Below are 24,275 nucleotides of genomic sequence, written 5' to 3'. Positions count from 1 at the left end.
TATAGAACGCTACTGTAGGCGTAAGTAAGCTCTTTGTATTCTCCTATGGCTATTTTCTAGCCAAGTATCAAAGCACACTACTATGCCAGATGAGATGACACTGAGTTAGTGCCTAATTGAAATCCAACCCCTACTAAATTTTCCCACTTCGGTCTTTGCTATGGATATGTGCGTCACTAAGCGCAGAACACAGCGGTCGCAAGTCTCACTACAAATTGCTCAGAATTGGCTAGTACATGCACTGCAGAAAGTACAGCCACCAGCAGATCAACCAGAAATCAAATATATAGAACGCTACTGTAGGCGTAAGTAAGCTCTTTGTATTCTCCTATGGCTATTTTCTAGCCAAGTATCAAAGCACACTACTATGCCAGATGAGATGACACTGAGTTAGTGCCTAATTGAAATCCAACCCCTACTAAATTTTCCCACTTCGGTCTTTGCTATGGATATGTGCGTCACTAAGCGCAGAACACAGCGGTCGCAAGTCTCACTACAAATTGCTCAGAATTGGCTAGTACATGCACTGCAGAAAGTACAGCCACCAGCAGATCAACCAGAAATCAAATATATAGAACGCTACTGTAGGCGTAAGTAAGCTCTTTGTATTCTCCTATGGCTATTTTCTAGCCAAGTATCAAAGCACACTACTATGCCAGATGAGATGACACTGAGTTAGTGCCTAATTGAAATCCAACCCCTACTAAATTTTCCCACTTCGGTCTTTGCTATGGATATGTGTGCCACTAAGAGCTAAACACAACGGTAGCAAGTCCCCCTGCTAATTCCTCACAAAATGGTACTAGATGCAAATTAAAATAAAAAAAGTAGAACGTTATTGTAGCCCTAAGAAGGGCTGTTGGGTTCTTTGAGAATCACTCCTGCCTAACAGTAAGCTAATAGAACACCCTAACGCTTTCCCTGACCAGCAGCAGCTCTCTCCCTAGCGGCATCCAGACACAGAATGATCCGAGCAGCGCGGGCAGCGGCTAGTCTATCCCAGGGTCACCTGATCTGGCCAGCCAACCACTGCTATCGACGTGTAAGGGTACCACGTCATGCTGGGTGGAGTGCAGAGTCTCCTGGCTTGTGATTGGCTCTGTTTCTGGCCGCCAAAAAGCAAAACGGCGGGAGCTGCCATTTTCTCGAGCGGGCGAAGTATTCGTCCGAGCAACGAGCAGTTTCGAGTACCCTAATGCTCGACCGAGCATCAAGCTCGGACGAGCATGTTCGCTCATCTCTATTTGCTGCGCCTACTAATGATTTATCATTATCTTTTGATTTAGACGCAAATTTGGTGCCAACACACTGCAGTCTGAAGGTGGTGAAGACTGAGAAGAAAGGTCCTGAGCTCTTCTGTAGAGCAGTGTATCACCTGTATATTACGGCAGCACAGGTCAGCCAGTGTTTACACAACATGAGGCCACTGTTTATAGTCCTGAGCTTTTGTTTACAAATATTCTGCAAAAGCAGCAGCTCAAAGCAGGATAGAAAAGAAGTGTGTGGGGGAGAGACAGTACAGAAGTGTCCCCATGTAGCAAAATAGAAAAGAAGTGTGTGGGGGAGAGACAGTACAGAAGTGTCCCCATGTAGCAAAATAGAAAAGAAGTGTGTGGGGAGAGACAGTACAGAGAAGTGTTCACGTGTAGCAGTATAGAAAAGAGGTGTGTGGGGGAGAGACAGTACAGAAGTGTCCCCATGTAGCAGGATAGAAAAGAAGTGTGTGGGGGAGAGACAGTACAGAAGTGTCCCCATGTAGCAGGATAGAAAAGAAGTGTGTGGGGAGAGACAGTACAGAGAAGTGTTCACGTGTAGCAGGATAAGAAAAGAAGTGTGTGGGGAGAGACAGTACAGAAGTGTCCCCATGTAGCAGGATAGAAAAGAAGTGTGTGGGGGAGAGACAGTACAGAAGTGTCCCCATGTAGCAGGATAGAAAAGAAGTGTGTGGGGAGAGACAGTACAGAGAAGTGTCCTTGTGTAGCAGTATAAAAAAGAAGTATGTTGGGGAGAGACAATACATCGAAGTGTCCCCATGTAGCAGGATAGAAAAGAAGTGTGTGGGGGAGAGACAGTACAGAAGTGTCCCCATGAGGCAGTATAGAAAACAAGTTTATGGGGGAAAGACAGTACAGAGAAGTGTCCCCATGTAGCAGTATAGAAAAGGAGGATTACTGGGTGCAGCTTGTCACATACCTGGGCTCTGCTGTGAGTATGATTTTCATGCTGGGGTGTGGGAGAGTTGCACAGTGGAGCTTATAGGAGGCTTATATGTAAGTGACTGAATCAAAGATTGCATCAGCTATATCTAACCCTAAATATTTATGTAATATTATGTCAATACTATATTCTCTATGCTTACCAGGGTAAAATCATTTGTCTATTTCTGTTAATTATTGTATTCTCCATAAAATAACATTTCTGGGACATCTCTTCACATTCTTCTATTTTTTCTCTTCTATGCTGTTCCTTTGTTATTTCTAGAGTGAAATTTACAGGTGGGTGTTACCAGTTGGGGTGTGCATCTGCACATTATCAGCTCTAATTGGACAGTATCAGACTATGCAGGAACACCCCATTAACTGGCAACACCCATCCTCTAGAAGGAAACAGCAAATAAAGAAGAAAAGATTTTTCAGAATTATTATTCCATGGGGAATTGCATGTATTTATTAAAATGGACGCATCAGAAGTGACAGGCCCTCCCTAAGGTGTCGGTGGAGCATACTTGTGGGTGGTTTATTAAAGCTTCATTTGGACATTGGGAAAGGTACAGATTTGACATCCAGGTCTTCGATGATGGATCTTCATGTTGTGACTCTTGGCAGGAATTCTTTATTAATGGTGGGAATTGACCTAACAAGAGCCTAGATGGAATGAGAGGGCATACAAGGGCTTTTCTTCATTCACCGGCATCTCCTTACTAATAGCAGGGTCTGACATAACATGGCCTGCTGATCTGCTGCAACCCATCTGCTCTGCGAGGAGAGCAGAAGCCAAAAGGACAAAGGCAGAATGATTATTTATTGCCTGTCCCATCAACACCTTCTGTGTAGGGGCAACCTAAGCATTCCTCTCCCATAGATCTCTTATCAGTGTTCCAATGCATTGTATTCTAGTGATCTTCCTCAAAGTTAAAACCAAAACTGCAGGTACACAAATCCTGAATACAAGCAGACATTATACTGAAGGTCAAACCCATGGCATCCAATATAGACATACACTATTACTAAACATTTGCTTATAACATTCAATATACATCCAAACATTAATCAATTAATGAATCTAATATTTTTTAAATAAAATCGTAAAAAATTTCTTTTAAAATATGGTAGTTGTTCATGTTTTTGTTATCATATATTTTTGTTATTTAAGTTTTGATGTATATTGTTCCATTTCTCATATCATTACTATCTAAAGTTCAGGTGACTAGCAGGAGGCCAACAAGTCACTTTACTTAAAAGGAACCTGTTAGTAGAAATTGATCTAATAAACCACTATCAGTTTGTTGTCAAGCAGATTCAAACCTTCCAGATCAAGTTTCTTTCATGGTGATGCGGAAGTTCATTGCAGAAGTCAAGCTCTCCACACTTCAGAAAACCTCTCTTGACATCACTCACCAGACTTCAGGAGAGCTGGTTAGTGATGTCCCCTGATCGAGGGCCATCAATTACAGTGAAGGGAGCGCTGGGAAAGCTTCACTTCAGTGCTGATCTCTTCCCCAACGTGACGTGACAGATTTACTAATGGTAGATGTCCCAAGCTTACTTGCTTGTTACGTCTGTCAGGGTATGAGTTCGCTTTTGGCATCTCCAGAAACAGCTGGATTCTTTTAAAAAGACTCTAGAAAAAAATTCTAATGATTCCGTGGTGCTCCGGTTTACATCACATGAGCGGCATACATTAGCCGGCAGTAGAGCCGAGAGTCACTCGGGTGATGTAGACCAGAACTCTTCCGGATCATTTGAATACTTTTGTAGAGTCTTTTTTCAAAGAATCCGGCTGTTCCTGAAGATACCAAAAGCGAGGTACAGACGTAATGAGCTGGTAAGTTTGGGACATCTTCCATCAGTAAATGTGATGGTAGATATCCTTCAACAACTAATTTACATCTCACTTCATAGTTTGTTTTATGGATTATGCCTCCTCACTGGGCCATGGAAGTAACATGGTCTACAAGGTGTTCCTCTTCTTGACAACATACTGGTAGTGGATTTTTAGGTTAATTTCTGCTGACAGGTTCCCTTTAAGCCAGGGTATTGTGAAATTATTAATTTTTACTGGTGGCTAGTCTGGTGGGTAGTCAGTCATGCTAGAGATAAACCACTAAAACCCAACCTATGCCACAAAAATTCTGGACCTTCTCCAATAGCCATTTACAATAGAAGCCATGATGTTCCATGGTTGATACCACTGACATGCAATGAGACTAATGACTTTAGTGAAGTTCATTAGGTTCCTCTGTGGTGTTCTATGTTAAAAGTAAAAATAGCAGAAATATTTTTCCCATTATAATATAGCCTCAACATAAGCTCTGATCAAAGGCTTTCTCGTTGATGTAAATAGAGTCTCATAATTTCCGCATCTGCCAGTTGTTCAAGTTGTGCCAAGTTTACAAAGTATTGTGTGACATCTTTATAAATGTATTTTAGACTGCAGCAATCGAAATCATGCATGTCCTACCATAATACATGAGCCCAGATGGGATTAGAGACTGAGTCTGCACATGATTGCCAAATTTATCATTAGATCAGCCAATAAGAATCTTAAGGTTTCCATACACATTAGTGGACTGCCTAATTATCTGTAATCACATGATCATTGGCTGGAATATCTCACTGTCCCTTTATGGATTGGTGACTACAGTATATACATAAAACAATAGTAATATCTCTACTGACATCAAGTATCCATAGTCATATAATGTTATACTCCCTTTCAAGTCATTAATATAAGAGGAGACAATTACAGCATTTGGTTATAGTTATGTAATTTTATATGGTTATATTAATCTAGTATTTCTGACTTGTTTTCCAAATACATAGGAGGGGTGTATGATTTGCTTGACTATATAATTACTTGTCTCTTTCTCTACACTATCATTTGCCAGTTTTAGGGATTGAATTAGTCTAGCATGATTTACTGTGACAGAATTTATGAATCATTTTGATTTCCAGAAATCCTGAATACCACAGCCTTAAGAACGCACATAGTTTCCCATCACTTTAAAGTTCCAGCAGCTTTGTAAGTACAAGAAATTTACATTTTTAGGGAGAACTGGAAATTCTGGAAATTTAAAGAGAACCTGTAAGCAGAAAATGATGTGGTCCGATCAGCAAGTTAGGCACTTACCAGTGGATAGGGCCTAACTTGATTCGTGGGAAAACCCCTTTAATGGTCCTGTATCCAAAGGCATCACTAACCAGATCTCCTGAAGTCTTATGCATGATGTCAATCACAGTGGAGGAGAAGTTCAGAGCTCCCCACCTTGACTTCAGTGTTAAACTCTCCGCCTCCTTGACTTTATACAACCAAATTACCTCTCACTTCAAAATTGATTTTTTTTGGATGATGCCATCACACAGGACCATGAAAGAAACAAAACCTAGGAGATAATAAACTGTTTGACAATATACTGGTAGTGGTTTATTAGGCCAATTTTTGATGACAGGTTCCCTTTAACAAAATCAAATCTGTAATTGTACCTTAAAGTAGTAATAAACTCAAATTGGTTTTCCAACTAAAACATATACCAATTCAAATTAATTCCATCCATTAAAGCCTTAAAGGAAACCTAACACTTGATTTGATGCATTATGAAGCAAACATACCTTGAGAATGCTGTAGCTACACTGATGCAGGATCATATTTTGGTTAATCCCTCTGCTGAGTGGTTTTGCTGATGAAGCTCTGTTGCTTCTATGGCTGGTTCAGCGCTTCTCCTAACATGTGATTTATTCTCTGCAGGAGAGGATGATGTAATGCCCGGCTTGTGCCTGAAGGCAGAACAATCAATTGCTGCACCATCCCCACGCTGCTGTGTATGAGTGATTCAGCTCAGGTTGATTAGTCATGTCTTGACTAACCTCCATTTGTAATTACAAGCTCAGTGTATAATGTGTTGATCTAGGCAACCAGCCTGGCCCAGCTTTCCCAAGGTCCAGAATGTTATAATAATTTTTTCAGCAAAACCACTCAGCTCAGGGATTAACCAAGATATGATCCTGCATCAGTGTAGCTACAGCATTCTCAAGGTATGTTTCCTTTAACCATCTGTTACACAGGTAATTTACATAGAAATGTATTGGAAATCCCTGAAAATGTGAAGTTTATAACTTATGGCAGTAATGGTTTATCACGTTTTTCTGCAGTCACGCCTAAATTGCTAGGTTTAAACATATGTTTAATTTTAAAGGGATGTTAAAAAAAGAAAAAAATGCATGAAAATAAAATACAAAACTGCACTAAACTGCGATCTAGTGCTGCAGCTCAAGAGCTATAAGTGCTCCCTTACTGCTATGCTATGTAGCGCTATGCCCACACATGCCAACTTTGCTTTTAATGTTTTTATTTTCTAGCTGCTTCTTCCATGGGAAAAGTAAACTTTAGAAATATACAAATTATGCTGAGAAGTTTAGGGAGGCGTTAGCAGAGCTCCTCAGGGCTCCGGCTCCACAGCAATGACAATGCCCCCTGCTAGACTCCTACTTACTCGCAACTTCTCTCATCTTGCCCCCTTTGGCTACATCACTCCAGCGAAATGTGGAGCCATGAGGTGCTCTGCCAAAGCACTTCAGCCTGACTTGCACATTTCTAAAGTGAAGTTTTGGTATGGAGGGAGCAGCTGGATGTTAAAAAGAAAACCTTTAGTGTCACACGTACATAGCCCTACATAGCACAGCAGTTGGTTGGAGTAGGTGAATCTTGGTGATGGATTCCTTTCAATTCTCCTGACCAGACATCATTCCACCACCCTTATTGGCAGAACAACCAACCAGATGCCACAATCTTAAGTGCCACACTCCTGCACTTAAAAAATATAGCCTATTTCAAAGCAAGTGCTTTTGTATACCCACTGTCCTTCCTTTGACAACCACTGAGCGTGAAAGCAAGTACAGATGCTTCATCAAGATTACTTCTCTCCCAGCACCTGTGGTATGTTACAGAGGGCAAAAGGGTAAGATAACTGGAGAGGGTGAAAAGAACAGATGGATAGGACAATTTCTAAACATAGATAGAAAACCTGTATCATGTTAACTTGTACCCTGTACACACAATGCGGGTATACAATGGTGCATTGGCTGCCCCCATACAACCATCATGTTTTGCATTTTTGCGTCTTATCATAGAACAACATTGACTCTGAGTATTTTTTCCACCTACCACCCAGTCTCTTTCTTAAACTATGTAGTCTCCTGGATGATTAATTTGGCTATTCCCTGCTACCTACTGGATTTTCAGCATAGTGAATCCACAAGAGAATCAATCCTAATTAGGTTAGACAGGAACGTCTTCTGGAAAGCACAAAGGTTATTTGTCAGATGATACTGTAAGGGGCATTTTGGTGTTTTGGACCGATAATATAACACTCGGAGTCAGCGGCGGAGTAAGTGAGAAAGGAGGAGGCCTCTTGCTAGATGAACTTAATGCTTGGGGAATAACAGGGGGATTAGGGCATATATTACAATCATGGTTCTCAGGAGGATTCCACCCTGCTGATTGCATTCAGGAAACTAGAGGCTCCTGATAGAGGCCCTTGTGCCACCTCCCACTTGCACTAATGGTGACTTGATTTATGGGAGGTTGTGATTTCTACATCTCTGTCTTGCACTGAGATTTATCCCCTGTCTGGCTCGGAGGCCTGCCTTTCTTTTCTTAGGATTAGAAACCTGCTCCAGGGTAAATCAAGCATGTGAGGAGCGTGAGACATTGAAATACAGAAACACAGAATTTGATGGTAGATAAGAAGTTTTTGGCCCACTGGGGTTAAACAGATTCCACTTGCGTTGTATACTAATCCCCATCACCAACTGTAGCTACAACACCCTTTCTATACCATACGGGAAAGTGAAACATTATTATAACATTACAAAAAAGCTTAGTAATACGAAAAAATTACATTTTGTAGCTAAACTTAGGAAAACAAGAGTTTATTAACAACAGGCAAGTGACTTTGTGGTAAGAAGTGAAAGTGACACATGGGGAGGGCTGTGTTTTTTTGTGTTTAATTGAACTTTCCATGTTTCTGGCTTTCCACAAACCAAGGGGATTAACGTACTTGTTCCACTTCACATGATCCAGTGAAAACGCGATACATCGAATGCACTCACCCAGATAACCTTTTATTGTGAGGCTTTTCAATTAGAAACAGCAAACTGGAGAAAACAGAAAAAGAACAAAATTCTCATGTGCTTCTCCCGAAACCACAGGTGTGGCTATTTGCAAAATCTAACGCTTTTCTGAATAGGGCCGATAATGCCTCCTTTTTCCTATGGTTAACTGAAAGGAAAACATCCTTTTGGATTAATGGGACTTCATGCCATGTCTGGGGGATTTCCTTCCTTCTGACCAAAACCTCATTTTTTACTTCACTCTTCATTAAACTCACACCTGTAACAGACGCTTTTCGTGCCCTCCTGGAGCTCTGCAGAGGAGCGGCAGAACATATGTAAGTGGTGCCAGCACTCGCCAGATCTGTCTAGTGGATATCCAGGGTCTGGAGTAACAAACATGTCATCACAAATATTCTCAACACTCAAAGAGCAAATCCATGAGATTCAGCTGAAACCTGAATACGCTTCTCCAGCCATACATTAGAGGTTTATTGCGGAATTTAGTCGCTCCTGTTTTAAAATGTAACATGACAGATTTGTCTGGATTCCATTTTTCCTGTTTGGATTCTGTGAGTACTAAAAGGCATTCAGATTCTTTCTATATACAAAAGTCAGAGAGTTCTGAAAAATAGAAAAACTTAGCAAATTACAACAGGCCGGTCCTACCATCTGTGACGTACTTTCACGTACAAAGTGTAGCGAAAGAATAACGCCATCTCACCGTTGGATCCGACATCAAACATTAATCTGCAGGAGCGCAAAAATATGAAAACACCCTGAAAAACTGCTACTATAAACAATTAGTGTGAATAGGAGTTTACAATTCTTATAGGACTGGAAATTAATTTTTTTTGTGCAAATTAATGTGTTTTTGATACAATATATGTACTTTTATGCCTATGGTACAATGTTAAGATGTCAAGAGAAAACTATAATGCTATGAAAAAAATCACTGTATGCAAAAAAAAGTGCATCATGGTTAACATGTAACCTGGATGAAATCAAAAGTCCAGTTGGTTTTTATGAAGAAAATCACATTTTTTGTGACTTGTTAACTATACTATACAGCAGCCTTTGTCCTCTGCTCTCTCTTTGCAGTTCTTTCTTCTGCTACCAGTTGGAGACCTAGCTGCTGTCACTCACTCCACCCCCTCCTACTGGAAAGAAGGAATTTAGCAGAGATTTCAGAGTGGAGTTATACCAAACTGGTTAGAGAAACCCAATTTAAGAGGTAAAAGCATTGGGTATTATTATCAATGGCATATCTAACACAAACTAAGAAGGGGGGTTTGTTCTATTACGTATAGGGCACATGTAGTTCATAGCAATACTCCATACATGATTAATATTATTCACAAAAACAAAGGAGTTCAAGAATTTCTTACAAAATCGCAAAACTTACCTGGTGTTCATTGACACAGGTAACAAAAAAAGCATTATGCACTTTATTTCTACACTCTGGTTTACATAATAAGACCTGTCTTGATTATAATTATACCATGGTAGTGTGTATTGCTGTTCTGGTCTAAAATGGTACCATTGGGCAATTTTATTACCCTTCCCATTAAATTAATTGACAAGATCGTCTTATACAGTATATACACTTGACAATTCCTTACATATGAATTGTGTATTTATCCCCTGCCAGTCACCCCGATGTTTGTTGTGTTCCTCCAGCACAGTGCATTTGTCTTGTAATGTCAGTTCCCCTTTTCTTTTATGAAATGTAATAACATTTATATATTATATTTTGATTAAATTGCACGAACAAAATGGCTTGCGCATGATCCACCAGCGTATGATACATTCCTTTTCTAATTGAATATTTAAATTGTATTTCTCATTGGGAAAATCTCTTAGTTTCCTTTGCATTAGATACTATAACAACCTCTACAAACAAAAATAAATGTCCTGATAATATTGTGTGGTAACCTGTAAACATTAACAGTTGGATTGGACAATTACCCCTGTTTATTAAATGGTGAGATGGTTATAAGCCAATTCTAATCTCGTAGTGGCGTAACTCATAGAGAAACAAGGTCCAATGTACCCAATATTGCGGCGCCGGTGGACTCCACAATACAATGGGTAAGCTGGTTTAGCTTAGTCTGAGCATGAATTAACTATAGACTTTAACTATAGTATATAATCTTGTACATTAGTCAGGGATACCAACATTATTTGGCCCTGATTACTGGGGTTGAAATGTGGCTATTAACATTGTTCTAAAGTTCTTATATTTCTGAAAAAAATCGAAAAACTCAAAAAGAAGAAAGAAGTTATGGCCTCTCAATATATTCAGCGATCAAAAGAGTGGCCAGGCAATTCTGAGCCAGGTCATGGCCCGGGATCGGGTACAGGCTATAGCTAGTGCGTTGTCACGTGGCACCCCCAAGCCGTGGCACACGGAGGTGGTGTGAAGGGGGAAATACATATACCAATCTAAGCCTTGTAAAATATCCACCATTATTTGTCTATGTTTTCATAGATTTCTACGATACTGTATATTATGCATACTGATCATCTTCCATCAGAAGACCATCTGCCTTGCGCTTTTTCAATGAGATTTTAGGTGATCTTCTAAAAGAGGCTTCACTCAAAAGAGAAGAGAATACAATTGACAAGTTACAAGGTCACGAATGTACTAGCTTCTGAGTAGATTAAGCTGTGTGTCAGTGATAGTTAAACAAATACTGCAAACTCTGGAGTTCAGGAGATGGGTTAAAAGGCTACAAAGATCTCAAAAGAGTAATCAGAAGTAGGAACGTGTGCAGATGTCACATCCATTACACCCGACTGTTCACCACATCTACAGATGAATCACTGATAAATGACCTTTGGGGCTGTAGGTCTACTGGTCATTTACTCATCCAACTTTCAATGCTTCCAATTTATCCATATCCAAGTGAGCTTGAAAAACAAAAGAGCTCATGAGTTTCCGTCTGAACCCCATGTTGACTGCCCTAACTTGTTCATTAGTGTCAGCAAGCCTATAAATCTTTACGTACAGAAGCTCCATAAAGGTCCCATTCCACCTACAAATCCAGTGTCACCCCATAAAGAACATTGAGTCCAGATGTCTGGAATTCTTTGTGGACTTCTATTGGAACATTAATGGGTCCTCACTTGTCACCTTTCAAAAATTGTAGTCACTTAGAGACTAAATTTTTCCCCCATTATGTATATCTCCAAAATAGCAATTTTAAAATGTAAAAGCTTGCATGTTTTAGCTACACCCATCCAACCAAAGAAGCTTTTGGAAAGATCAAATCCTGCCGAGTACCTCGATTCTTTGGCGTTGAGGTGAACCACAAGAGTAAATTGAATTAATAAAAGCAGTATATTTCCTGTTTGGCCTCACTTCCAATACAAAAATTCTTTGGGATTATATAAAATACAGGTTTAAAGAGTAAAAAAATGAAATAATATAGCTCCCACTTGAGTGCATTTTAGACCACTGATACTGGGAATGCAACAAACTCCTTTAACATAGTAGGAAACATTCAAAAACACGTGGGGGCTTGTTTCAGGCAAAAATAACATCTTATATTACATCCTTCTGTCTTATAAACTTCTCCTGGATTTCCGCAGACAATTTCCTTTAAATACAATGGACGTTCCTACCTACTATGCCACGGCAGCCAACAGATACATAGAAATAAATGAGGCCGAGTCAAACAATTGTGTTGCTAAAATCACACGGCTAGGCCTTACGGCTGGTGCTCTCATCTAGTTAAAACTTGCTAGTATAAAGAATTTTACACCAGTTTAAAATATCTTTTAGCCGGCAAGAACAACTTCAATGAACGAGGACACTTTTAAGAAGAGAAAAGGCTTTAGAAAATGTGTGATTGCTTTATAGGGAATTCCAATGGCCATTAATTAGTGGAGCGGCCTTCGAATGTAGTTACTGGCAATAAGGGAAGAATCTGTAATGTGAAAGCGTCTATCCCTGTAGATGTCCGACAGTAGCGCTGCCGCTTTTGTTAATTGCTTATGTGTTGGAGGAGCTTGGAGACAGCTAGAAGATCTCCACTTGGCTGCACATGGCTTGGGATACAGTACTTACTAGTGTCATGGAATGTTATATTACCTTTCAATGTGGAAAATACTTCCATCCACTGAGAGACATTACCTATCAATGAGACAATTTCTCCACTAAAGCTTCTACTAAAGACATACAACTTGGCCATGAGACATGAGGGATGTGTTGATGAGGGTATCCTAGACATGCTTTAATTAACCTTAGTAACTGGGGCAGGACCAGACATTAATTAAACCTTTGGCTGATTGTCTCCCCAGACGTAAAGTACTTCATCTTGAATTCCTCATGGTAAATATTCCTGGATGAGAATTAAGTAAACAGATTTGAGTGGCGCGTCATTCTGAGGAACGGGGCCGCGTGTTCTCAGCGCTCACTCATTAGAAGGGCAGGCTGTGTGCTAGCCTCACTCACTCATTAGTTTTTTTCACTCCCCAGTCGGGACATGCATTATTCATTCATTAGCCCTTTCCGCTTATAGAAACATGTGAGGAATTCTGCTTCTTTTGTCCCAGGCTTTGTGTTTTCTTTTGCTTCAGTACCTATGTATAAAAGTCTTGGCTGACTTGTGAGGGTTCATAGAATTCACTTCATGCACTAACCCTAAATCTCCCTCATTCCAGAAATCTACGAATACATTTAGACAGTGCGCAGCTGGGGCATGTAACTCCCTGTAACACAATGGGGAGCTGATGTTATGGCCAGGCCTTTGTGATACATTTTATTTTGTCTTGTTAACCGATGTGCAAAAAAAAAAAAAGATGATGGGAGGAATTGAATGGAAAAGAATTACTGTAATAACAAGTGATGTAACCAGTGTTCTTCATATAAGATCTCTATGCTACTGCAGCATTGCCATATTGACACCCATATCTATGAAGTATGCTGATGTATTGCAAGTTAACCCATAGCACTATAATCACTGAAAAGTTAGGACCAACCCCAGTGCTAACCCAGAGCACTGGTAAGTTTGAGCTATTGCTTTTGGTTGCAGCAAGTGGAAGAGTTTGGGGAAACTCAGCTGAATGTATATTACAAGTAGATTTACTCTCAGAGTACTTTACCCATTGATTTTATGTGTATACGTGATATTGGGAAGTCAGGGTCTGATCCCCACTTGGGTGGGGTGGCCTTCTATATTCAAAAGTATGTTGGAGTAATAAATATCTGGAACTTTACGCAAATCCCTAATTTGCTAAACACTAAATTATTATTTCATTATTCATAGTTTAAAAAAAAAAAAAAAAATTACTCTACCACAAACGCTACAAACCCTGTGACAAATCAGTTGATCTCCATAAAACCCATACATGACCTGAGATGTAGAGACAGAGGGTTATTTATGACAGCAGAGCACAGTGCTCCATGCCTCATTTAGCTCCGATGAGCCTGTTCTTGCACATACTTCCAACTTTTTTTTAAAATGCAACATTATAGAGACCAAAAACCACGTTCATTGTCTTCTTTTGGATTGGCATGGACGACGTTAGCTATATGCAGCCCCTGCGGTCACACATGACACAGAGTCAGGGCTTTCAAGCTGGTCACACTCATTCGGTTGTACCTATGTCTTTACAATGTAGATATACTAATAATATAGTAGCAGTGCTTACATTATCAGTCGCAAGAGTATATAATAAGCACCGTGCGCCCAAACTGATAAGTTAGACTCTGTAATCGTTACAATTTCAGATCTATGGAAGCAGAAACTCCGTGAATCATATATCCTTATGCTGCACGGAGATCCATCCCCAGCAGTGTGGTCAGTCAGTGACACTACACTTTTTATGGTCCGTCATAATGGGCTGATCACTGTCAGGGTGAATCTGGCCTAAGTGGCAATTTTTCTTTAAATAATACAGGAAGAAAATACCTGCATTTTATAGGAAGAGCATGATGACCCCCCACCAGACCGGTGCATGGGGAGCTGTAAATCAGAAGAGTATGTCTCAGGAATGCAAGCCAAACATAGATTAATGGAAAATAGGAACATATTTTCCTAAAATCTCCACCCAACAGCCACAAAAAGCTTAACCCATTCTTCACAGAAATGGTAAGGTACTCTATATTATTTTTGGTTGATTGTTGATGACATCAAGATGTTACACAGCATAGACCAGCTTAGTTCACAAGTCTGTATGTTCGGAAACTAAATGTGAGAAGCTCTATGGAATAATCCACCAGTGCTGGATAGAACGACTCTGGTGCTGCCTGCTGTGTAATACAAAAATATACAAATGGGATTTTTAAGATGGCCGAAATAAAACGAAATAAAACTAGCCACAAAATAGTCTAATATACACACTATATAATAGTCTAATATACACACTATATAATAGCCTAATATACACACTATATAATAGTCTAATATACACACTATATAATAGTCTAATATACGCATTATATAATAGTCTAATATAGGCATTATATAATAGTCTAATATACGCAAGATATAATAGTCTAATATACGCACTATATAGTAGTCTAATATACACTATATATATATATATATATATATATATATATATATGTATGTATGTACATGGTAGTGAAAGTAGACCTCTTCTGACATCGCTGTTGTAGAGATTCTTGGGATTTTTTTTCTTAGCTTTGTCATGTGCTGTTTCTCTGTTTTTCCCCTTGAATATATAGAATGAAAATGAAATTCCTCTTGCCAGAATCGTGTGTCCTTTGACTATTACCACTGAACGGACAGTGTCTAAGGAAGTGTAAATGTATACAAATGTATAAATGGAATAAAAGAGAAATAGAATCTGCTCACCTTCTCTGTGTGGATTGCATATACAACATTATATACATAAATACCTATAAATAGACTATGCAGAATATTATAGAAGAATAAAAAACGCCCATTGCAATCCAAAAAAATTATATTAGTTCATATAAACTACAATCATAGTCACTAGAACTTAAAAACACCCATTAGAAACAAAAAAAACATGAAAGTGGTGTGGAAAATGGTCCTGCATACAACGAATAAAGTATACAATATACATTGAAATATATTATGATCAAACAGCCGGCATGCTAACCATATAAAGTGACAGCGCTAGTGCATACATTCAATTCATAAACAAATACCGACCAGGCTGCAATTTGGACCGAGGACCCAGAGATCACCACACCACTACAGAACCCCTGGATTGCATTGCATTGGAGGTTTTTTTTTATTCTACTATGATATTCTATTTATAGGTATTTATGCTTGTCATGGTGGGCTCTTACATATGATGGTCAGATGTATCTGGATTTTTGTTAAAAAATATCTTGGTATTTGTTAAACATTTTATATAGTCTGCTTAGCTCCTTCTGCTCTATAACGTGCTGCCTGCAGATAGGACACTATGTATCTTTCCAGCTCCCTCTTGCTCTATAACATGCTGCATGTACAATCTTCTCTCCTTCCACTCTATAACATCCATTCTGTATTGAGACAATTCCCTTTAAGAACCTCATTTTTCAAGTAAATTAGAAACTTTAGACAATATATAACAATTTTTTTAATATGTAAAACTATTGCATTTAAAATCAATGCTGTTTTTTTTGTTTTACTCCATATTTTTTTTTACATATTTAGGGGTAACATGTCTTGCCTACACTTTACTGCACTGAGCTGTGAGCAGCAGTTTTATCATATTCCTTGTCTCTGTGCAGAGAGGAGTGTGATGTCGCCTGTGGTCTTAAAATAACTCTGATATTTTCAGAAGCAAATATCTGAAACATTGTTTTTGTTCAAGTCTTCTAATTCCCACTTCAGCATAGGCACTTTGGGGGCCCAAAGCAAAATGTTATCTTTGTTTTGGGCCCCCCAAAATACTATACTTTCTCATGGTGTTATACGCCACAACCCCCTGCTACTCTCCTCCTCCCATTAGTCTCCATTTATCCCCCTTCATAAAGAACTTGAGATTTTAGCGCTTGCAGGAGGGAAAAGAAAGATCAAGGGAGGGAGGAAAGCAGGGCTGACCATGGACCACTATTCAGGTGAACCTTCATTCCAGTAAACACACATATATTTCCCATTATAAGTAGACACTGGGGAAATTTATTTTGCCTTCTCTGGTACAAAATTGGTGAAGGCATGAAAACCTCCCCATCTGTTGCAGTTTTCAGATTTCATGCCACTTTGGGCATGTCTGGGTGGGGAGCAAAGTGGGTGAGCAGGTATGTAAACTCTGAAAAACAGCAGAAAATTTTGCAGAAATCTCCACCAGGTCTTAGGTCCAAAATGGCATAGATTGCACCCGTTCTACTAAGATCCTCTTAGTAGATGCATATTCTTGAGCGCCGGGAGGGGAAAATTTCCCCCACTGTCTTTCAGTAGTGAATTATAATTGTATGGGCAATTTGGGAGGCAGAGCAGGGCCCAAGGTTTTCCCCCCAAGTTTGTACTGTCATATAATGAAGAGAGGGACCCCAAGCCCTGAAAGATTTATTTATGTGTGCTGGGTCTTTGCCACACATACAAGAGCCCTTATAGAGCCCTTGACAGTCTTCCAAAGGTCCTTAAATTGCAGAACTTAACTTAAACTGAACCATCCCTTCAGCAAGAAGTTTCCTTCTGGTGTGGTATGTAAGAAGTACACGTCAAAGCATTAAAATGGTTAGACTTGTGGAGGGCCAACTATTTTCATACAGACTAAGGCCCATGCTTGCTGTATTGTATGTCTGTTCTGTAACAATTTATACCAAACAACATAATAGTTTGTGACAAACTCCAATTGTTTACAACATTCAATAGACATTCAAACCTAACGTCAAGGTGCGTGTAAGTCACAAATGAAGGACCCAAGGAAGCAGCACTCCAATGAAGTATAAAGTGGAAATGGTTCCATGGAGGGGCTGAAATGTTGTATATCTCTCACTCCTGGTAAATAAACCATTTACACTTCATTGGATCCTTCATTTGTTATTAGAATATTAGGTGCAAGTGCAGGCAACCCAGAAATGGTAAGAGCTGGGGAGTTAAATCCAACGTAACAGGAATCAATGGTTCAGCATCTACTAAGACAGTGGTGGCAAATCTATGGCAAGGGTGCCAGATGTGGCACTCGGAGCCCTCCCTGTGGGCACCTAGGTTATCAACCAGCACAAAGGTCACCATTAAGGACTTAAGAGGAGCAAGTAGGTGTGGACAGAGTTGGATTATCATTGTAGCCCCTTCTCCGGGCTTGTGATTCATCTTTTTAAGGGGACCTTAGAGGGAAGCTACAATAATAATCTGAATATCTCCTTCTTCAATGCCTGTAGTTTTGGCACTCGCCATCACTATACTAAGAGTTGAAGTTAGCGGAGGTGGTGAAAAGTTTACGTTGAGACTTATTTTACAAAGGTTTTTTTTATGGTGTCTTATGAGCGTTAAAAATATTATGTTAATGCTACATGGCAGCCAATGAGAGGAGGCATTGTACCAATAACTATTATGATGCTAGATATGGCTTCAGACTTGAATCCCTGACAGGTATATATGCCTCTATATAGTAATGTATACTTTTTATGGCCGGCTAAATCACTTCTAGTCTTGAATGTCAGGAGGTTTATGCCTCCTCATATTTCCAGTTGAATCTCTAGTGATTCAGTAAGGTTACTTAATAGGCTATAATAATGATGAGACTGTCCCTGTGTTAGCGTGAGATGTTTTGATTACCTACTACTGTATGTCTAGAAGAGCGACTTATGACCTGGCCTGCGCCGAAAAGGAAAATAAAGAAGATGAGCTCCTTAGTGTTGGGAATAACAAGACGCCTAACAGACATCAATATTGTATATTCACGTCTGTAACTTAGTATGCATTCAGATACTAATTGTACTATGGTGGGTGCTGGAGTAGATAAACACGAAGAAGGCCAAATGTCAAGAGACTGCTGGTACCCTTCATTATTTCACCTGGAATATCAAAACTCCCCTCCGCCCCTTATCTGCCAGGCATCCAAAATAATTATCTGAACAGAAACACAGACCTATCTCATATCTAAATGAAAAGCGCTGGAATGTAGGAGAAGAACATTGAGTGTTTCATTGTATGTTTTCTTACTTTGTCTTTGGAAACTGCTAATTTTATTAAAGAAATATCTAAAGAGGGTCCTCCCTCTACAATCTCCTAGAATATAAAAAAGCAAAAAAGTTTAAAAAAATATGATCCCGTGATTGTTCAATATTACACAGAACTTCAAATATAGTTTGTACTGAAGTATTAAAAATATAGTTTTTAGTGGTAAAAAAATCTAGAAAACAGATGAACAGTAAGGTCAACAGATCCTAATTCTTTACGTCTCCTTTTCTCCTTTCAGCAATTTCATGATTTGGTCTGTAAATGTAAGAAATAACCTGGAAGTTCTGCTTTGTGATGCAGAATTTATACAACTATTGTATGTTGTATTGGACCACTTTCAGTGTGTCATGATATGTACACATTTCAGTGTCAATATTGTGCCTGCAGTGACAATGTTCTTCCCATGGTTCAACTAAGCTAAACTGAGCTAAGTTCACTAAAGGTAATGTGATCTTAAAGGGGTTGTTACCAGTGCATTGTGCTTTATCCTTTATGCAGGCAATGGAGAAGAAAAACTAGGAAAATCTGCAGAATTCTGGTTAGTCTGCCTTGTATTGTGCTTGTATGACTTTTACACTTTAGTGTATTCTGGCAAAAATGTAAGTACAACTGTAAAGTATAAAAACTTTTGCCTAACTCTGCACTAAGCAATTCTATACATTACTCTAATTAGCTATCTGTAGGTGTTTAGCTGGTAGCAGAGGCTTTACCTATGCAGAAATCGTTTATAATACATGCACCCTCAGCTGGAAGTTACTGCACAGACAGACAGAGATTGCACATATAGAATCTACATATCCTCTGGAAGGATTGCTCAGAGCTGGAAGGTTCTAAAAACAGTTTACAGTACATAATAATCAATGGGGGTCATTAATCATAGCGAGATCACTTTGTTGTTTGCTCATTTAGCATAAGTTTTTTCTGCTTTGTTAAATGTATTTTTTTTCAACCCCTTTGTGACCGAGGGTCATTGATGCCTGAATGTCCAGGTCAATTTTTCGCAGTTTTGTTATCCGCTTCTTTAAATTACAATATCTTTGCAAAAGCTTTACATATCATAACAATTTTTACTTTTTACTTTAACTGACTTTAACTTAATAGGATATTTTTATAAAGGTTTTTGTCTGAGACAGTCTAAAAAAATAAATGGTGGCCGGGAGAGGGTTGCTTAAAAAAATAAACATTTACTTACCTCCCAGCTCCCTCCAGATGTCCCGCGATGCCATCGCTCCGGTCCGTGCTGAGCCCAGCTTCTGGTCGGCCCAGCTTCTGGTCGGCCATTCCCAGCGATGTATAATGATTGACGGGTGGGTGTGGCTGGCCACCTCGGCCGGCCAAAAGCAATGGCATCACGGGACCCCGAGAGGGCACCAGGAGGTAAGTAAATGTTTATGTTTTTAAGCAGCCACTTCCCAGGCACCATTGTTTTTTAGACAGTCTCGGACAACCCCTTTAAGAACATATTACATAATATTTTATATTACCGTATATACCGGCGTATAAGACGGGGGGGTCGTCTTATACGCCAGTAATCGTCTTATACAGCGGCGGTCCCGGTGCATGGAGAGGGCTCACGGGCTGAGCCCTCCCCATAGCCGGTAAGTCTTTGCTGCATATTGCAGCAAAGGCTTACCGGTAACACCCGCGATCGGTGCTAGCACCGATCGCGGGTGTTTGCACTGCGATGGCTGCCGGGAGCCTCAAAAAGCTGCCGGCAGCCTCAAAAAGACATCGGGGCGCATACTCACCCTCCGTTGGCCGCGCTGTGCTGTGTTCAGTCTTCCGCGCCGTCTTCTTTCTTCTGCTGGGCGCCGCCATGTCTTTCCCCGGGTCGGCGCCTAGTATGACGTCAGCAGCGGCGCGTCATACTAGGCGCCTGCCGGGGAAGATCAATGGCGGCGCCCAGCAGAAGAAAGAAGACGGCGCGGACATCAGGGGAGCACATCGGGGCCACCGGAGGGTGAGTATATAAGTTTATTTATTTTTTTTAATGCTGGGCAGTGCTGTATACTACTGGGGGCAGTGCTGTATACTACTGGGGGCAGTGCTGTATACTACTGGAGGCTGTGCTGTATACTACTGGGGGCTGTGCTGTATACTACTGGGGGCTGTGCTGTATACTACTGGGGGCAGTGCTGTATACTACTGGGGGCTGTGCTGTATACTACTGGGGGCAGTGCTGTATACTACTGGGGGCTGTGCTGTATACTACTGGGGGCTGTGCTGTATACTACTGGGGGCTGTGCTGTAATGGTAATGTTGTTGTTGTATGCCTTATGTTTATGAGCGACAGTTTTCCTGCTATAATATGGTACATAATATTTTTCTATTATTTTTCTTTCTAAAATTAGACTACAAATTAGAAAAAATAAGGTTTTTTGGAATTTTTCCGATTTGAGTTTTTCAATAAGTAGTAAAACTGAATAAAGTTTTACTAAAATATGTTATGAAACTGTACCGCGTCATCCCATCTCCTTTCCCAGGTTAAGCTACAGATGCAGAGGGTGCATGTACTGCATACTGTAACCTAAGTCTTTTCTGCAGCTCCTCCTATATTTTGCTGTCAGCTGAACCATGGCACCTAGAAACACAAGTCTGGTGTCATATTAAACAGAAGATTCTCGCCTTTAATATTATACTATGTGTTCACAGAAATTTCGGAAATATAAAACTGTATTTAAAAATCTAAAATTTTTACTGCAACTTTAAAAGTGGAAAAAAAAGCTGCAAATCAAACAAGCATATCTGTCCTGCTAAGATAAATAGGGCATCCTAACACAAAAACAACTTTAATTTTGTATGACCATTGCTGCAGCCTGTATGTGCCTGTGTCTACTCATGCATTCAACTACTCCTCTACACCATCCCCCTCCCTCCCCTGCCTGCTCAATGCACATGACAGGTAGTGGGGATGGGTGAGGGAGCTGCATGTGTGTGGTAGAGAGGAGACTGAGACACAGGCACACACAGGCTGCAGCTGCCCCCTCCACCCCAGTAATGTAAAATAAACTACTGAAACGCTGACAATGGCATTTTAGAAATCAGAATATTAAAGGCTACTGCCTCCAACTCCCCTCAAAGTGAACCTGTCACCAGGAATGTCATTTTTAGCTGGTGACAGGTTCACTTTAAGGGGATTGGCCAAACAAGTGTTGGTCCAACAGTTTTCCTGGTCAAAGCACATAAAATAAAATGTCCTCAGTATTATCTTAAAATGTTTAACTGTATCTGTTTTCACAAAACATGTAATAAATGCAGGAAATTATATGCTTAAATTGTTCCATTTTATTTCGTTCCATAAAATTCTTTTACACGTGTTATATGAACCTCAACTACAGGCATTAGTTACATTTCAGGATATAAAGGGTTGGTAATATCTGGAATCAGACTCAAATGTGGTCTAAGATAACAAAAATTTCCATATTTGGCAATAAATTCCCCCAATTAAACATACCACAACTTGTACTTCTCAAATTTATAGGGACACCAGATATGTATATAAGTGGTTTTGTCTTAGTGTGTGGGCCACTCTATAGTGTAGACGTATAGTTGGTTTTCTCAGGCGCAGCTTTAACTGGTTTGTTTTCTTCTGTCATTAATAGTATTTATTCTAACTTTCATCACAAAAACATTTTTGATTATAATCTGTCATAGACACACAATGCCGGCTAAGCGCCTTAGTGAACAGGACAGCAGAGTTAGCTCTACTACTCCAGGAACTGCATGAAAATATAAGAAGGAAACTTTTTTCAAGGAAACTTAAATGGAACAGTACAAAAGAAGACATACGCTTAAAAGGAAATCTATCATCAGAATCCAGCATGATAAACCAGGGACACTTACTCATAGATCCAGACACCATGAAAAGTAAGCTTCTAATATTTGTTATCCATGGCCTCCTTCATTCTAAAATCAACTTTTAAAATTAGGCTAATGAAATTCAAATGCTACTGGGCGGTTCCCAGAGCCCAGTGCTGCTAATTTACAAGCTGCTGTCGGGGACGGGGTGGTGAGTTGTAATAATCTACCTTCAGGTAACCTGATATATTTGTAAACTGTCTATAATTTAATAGATTGTAAGCTCTTACGAGCAGGGCAATTATTCCTAGTGTTTCATTTGACCATGTTAATTTCTTATTTAGAGATGAGCGTGTATACTCATCCGAACTTGATGCTCGTTTGAGTATTAGCATACTCGGAACGGCTCGTTGCTTGCACGAGTATTTCCCCTGCTCGAGATCGAGCATTTAATTAAGAAAAGTCAGTGAAGAATACAATGAAAACTGTGAACACAATGAACACAGTGAACGCAGGATCATTTAAGTGAAGAACACAGTGAAAGAACACAGTTAAGAACACATTGCAGATGTTCCGAACATCTGCTAACTTAGCCGAAGACACAAGCGCCGAGGGCTGGAGCGAAACGGAGCAGGCATCACGGAACGGAGGCTGGATCAGGCATGCAGGAGCAGAGGCTGAAGTGGAGGCTCGAGCGGAGCGGGCTGGAGCAGGACCAACAGTCCGACCTTGATCACAGCCCAGCCCGAGCACAGAAAGAACAGTGAAGAACACATTGCAGATGTTTGGAACATCTGCTAACTTATCAGAAGACACGCACGCCGAACGGTGTTCTTCACAATAGTATGTGAAGAACATTATGTGTGAAGACAATGTACTCAGGATTCTTTGTTACCTGCATTCTATGAACCATTGTCGTATCTGGTCTTGAAGTGTTTCCTTAATGTCCAATCCCTCTGTCTCTCGTATAGAGTCCTTTATCTGTACCAAGGCATTCTGGAAATCAGCCTCATACTGCTCCTGTAACTCAGACCGGAGGGCTTCTGTTTTTATGGCAATTGTCTCTGCCATGCTCATTTTGTTGAAGTTTGTCGGTGGCTCCTGGAAATACAGAAGGATGATTTCATTGGTTAAATTAGTGGATGTTATCTTTCAAAAGATATCAGAACCAGAGATTGTACCCCCAACTATGTCTTCCCCTGCCTGTTTCGCTAGTTGTGTATCTCACAGAACCCCAAACCTGATGAGATTCTCTTTACAATGACACTAGAACCATGGTTTTAAGTTATAAAGAGCTCATGGTATAGGCACCTGTAGTAAGGCTACGAGCTTAGCCTCTAAAAGTGACTCATCTCAAGAAAAATGTGACTCATTTCACCTTATTTCATGTGGCTGGAAGTTATATTTTCTTTAAAGGTGAATGGGTGAATTTTAAATGCTAGAAAGGACATTTCATAACCTTAGGGTGCTGGTAGTTTAGTGGTGGAAAAACTGGTAGTTTTGTGGTGGAGAAACTGGTGTAGTAAAGTCCCTTTAAATGATTCAACACTATAAGTAGTACTCAACAGATATGTGGTGGTTTTTAAACAGTTTCAGACGGCATTGGTGTTTCCATGATATAGGGACGATTTGTTGCCTGTCTTTTCCCGAAATTAACAGAAATCCAGACAGCCACCCTCAGTAAGTGATTCCAACACCACCATAACTATGAGTTGATGTCCTTGTAAAGTTCAGACTGGGAATAACATGCGAAAACTGTTTCATATTTCTCGGAATGAAAAAGACCTCTTCAACCCGCCTTATCATTTTACAATGTAAATAATGAATGAAAATAACTGTAATACTTCTCATAAGATTAATAAATTATTCATACAATTAGCACCACAAATCAAGATTTATTTTCATTTCATTAGAATAGACAAAAAAAATACAATCAACATTCAGTTTGATCCTCCTGTAGTGACAGAAGCTAAATGATCAGCTAAATTTCATACTAAAATGCATAATATGGCATTTAAATGTATCAAGTCCA

The 24,275-nt window shown here is 39.8% G+C and overlaps 1 protein-coding gene across 2 annotated transcripts in view; it reads right to left on the bottom strand.

The window, feature by feature from the left end:
- The window catches only part of IQCA1 (IQ motif containing with AAA domain 1), a 160,070-nt gene that overhangs the window by 56,137 nt on the left and 79,658 nt on the right, over nt 1–24,275 (bottom strand). For both annotated transcript variants that reach the window (XM_072121456.1, XM_072121455.1), the window contains exon 6: nt 23,139–23,344. In XM_072121456.1, the coding sequence (XP_071977557.1) occupies nt 23,139–23,344 (206 nt within the window). The remainder of the gene's footprint in view (nt 1–23,138; nt 23,345–24,275) is intronic.

This window comes from Engystomops pustulosus, chromosome 8 (genome assembly GCF_040894005.1).
Source record: "Engystomops pustulosus chromosome 8, aEngPut4.maternal, whole genome shotgun sequence".
NCBI classification, from domain to species: Eukaryota; Metazoa; Chordata; class Amphibia; order Anura; family Leptodactylidae; genus Engystomops; species Engystomops pustulosus.
The sequence above is the reverse complement of the archived record's forward strand: the minus strand, read 5'-3'. Positions and strand labels throughout refer to the sequence as shown.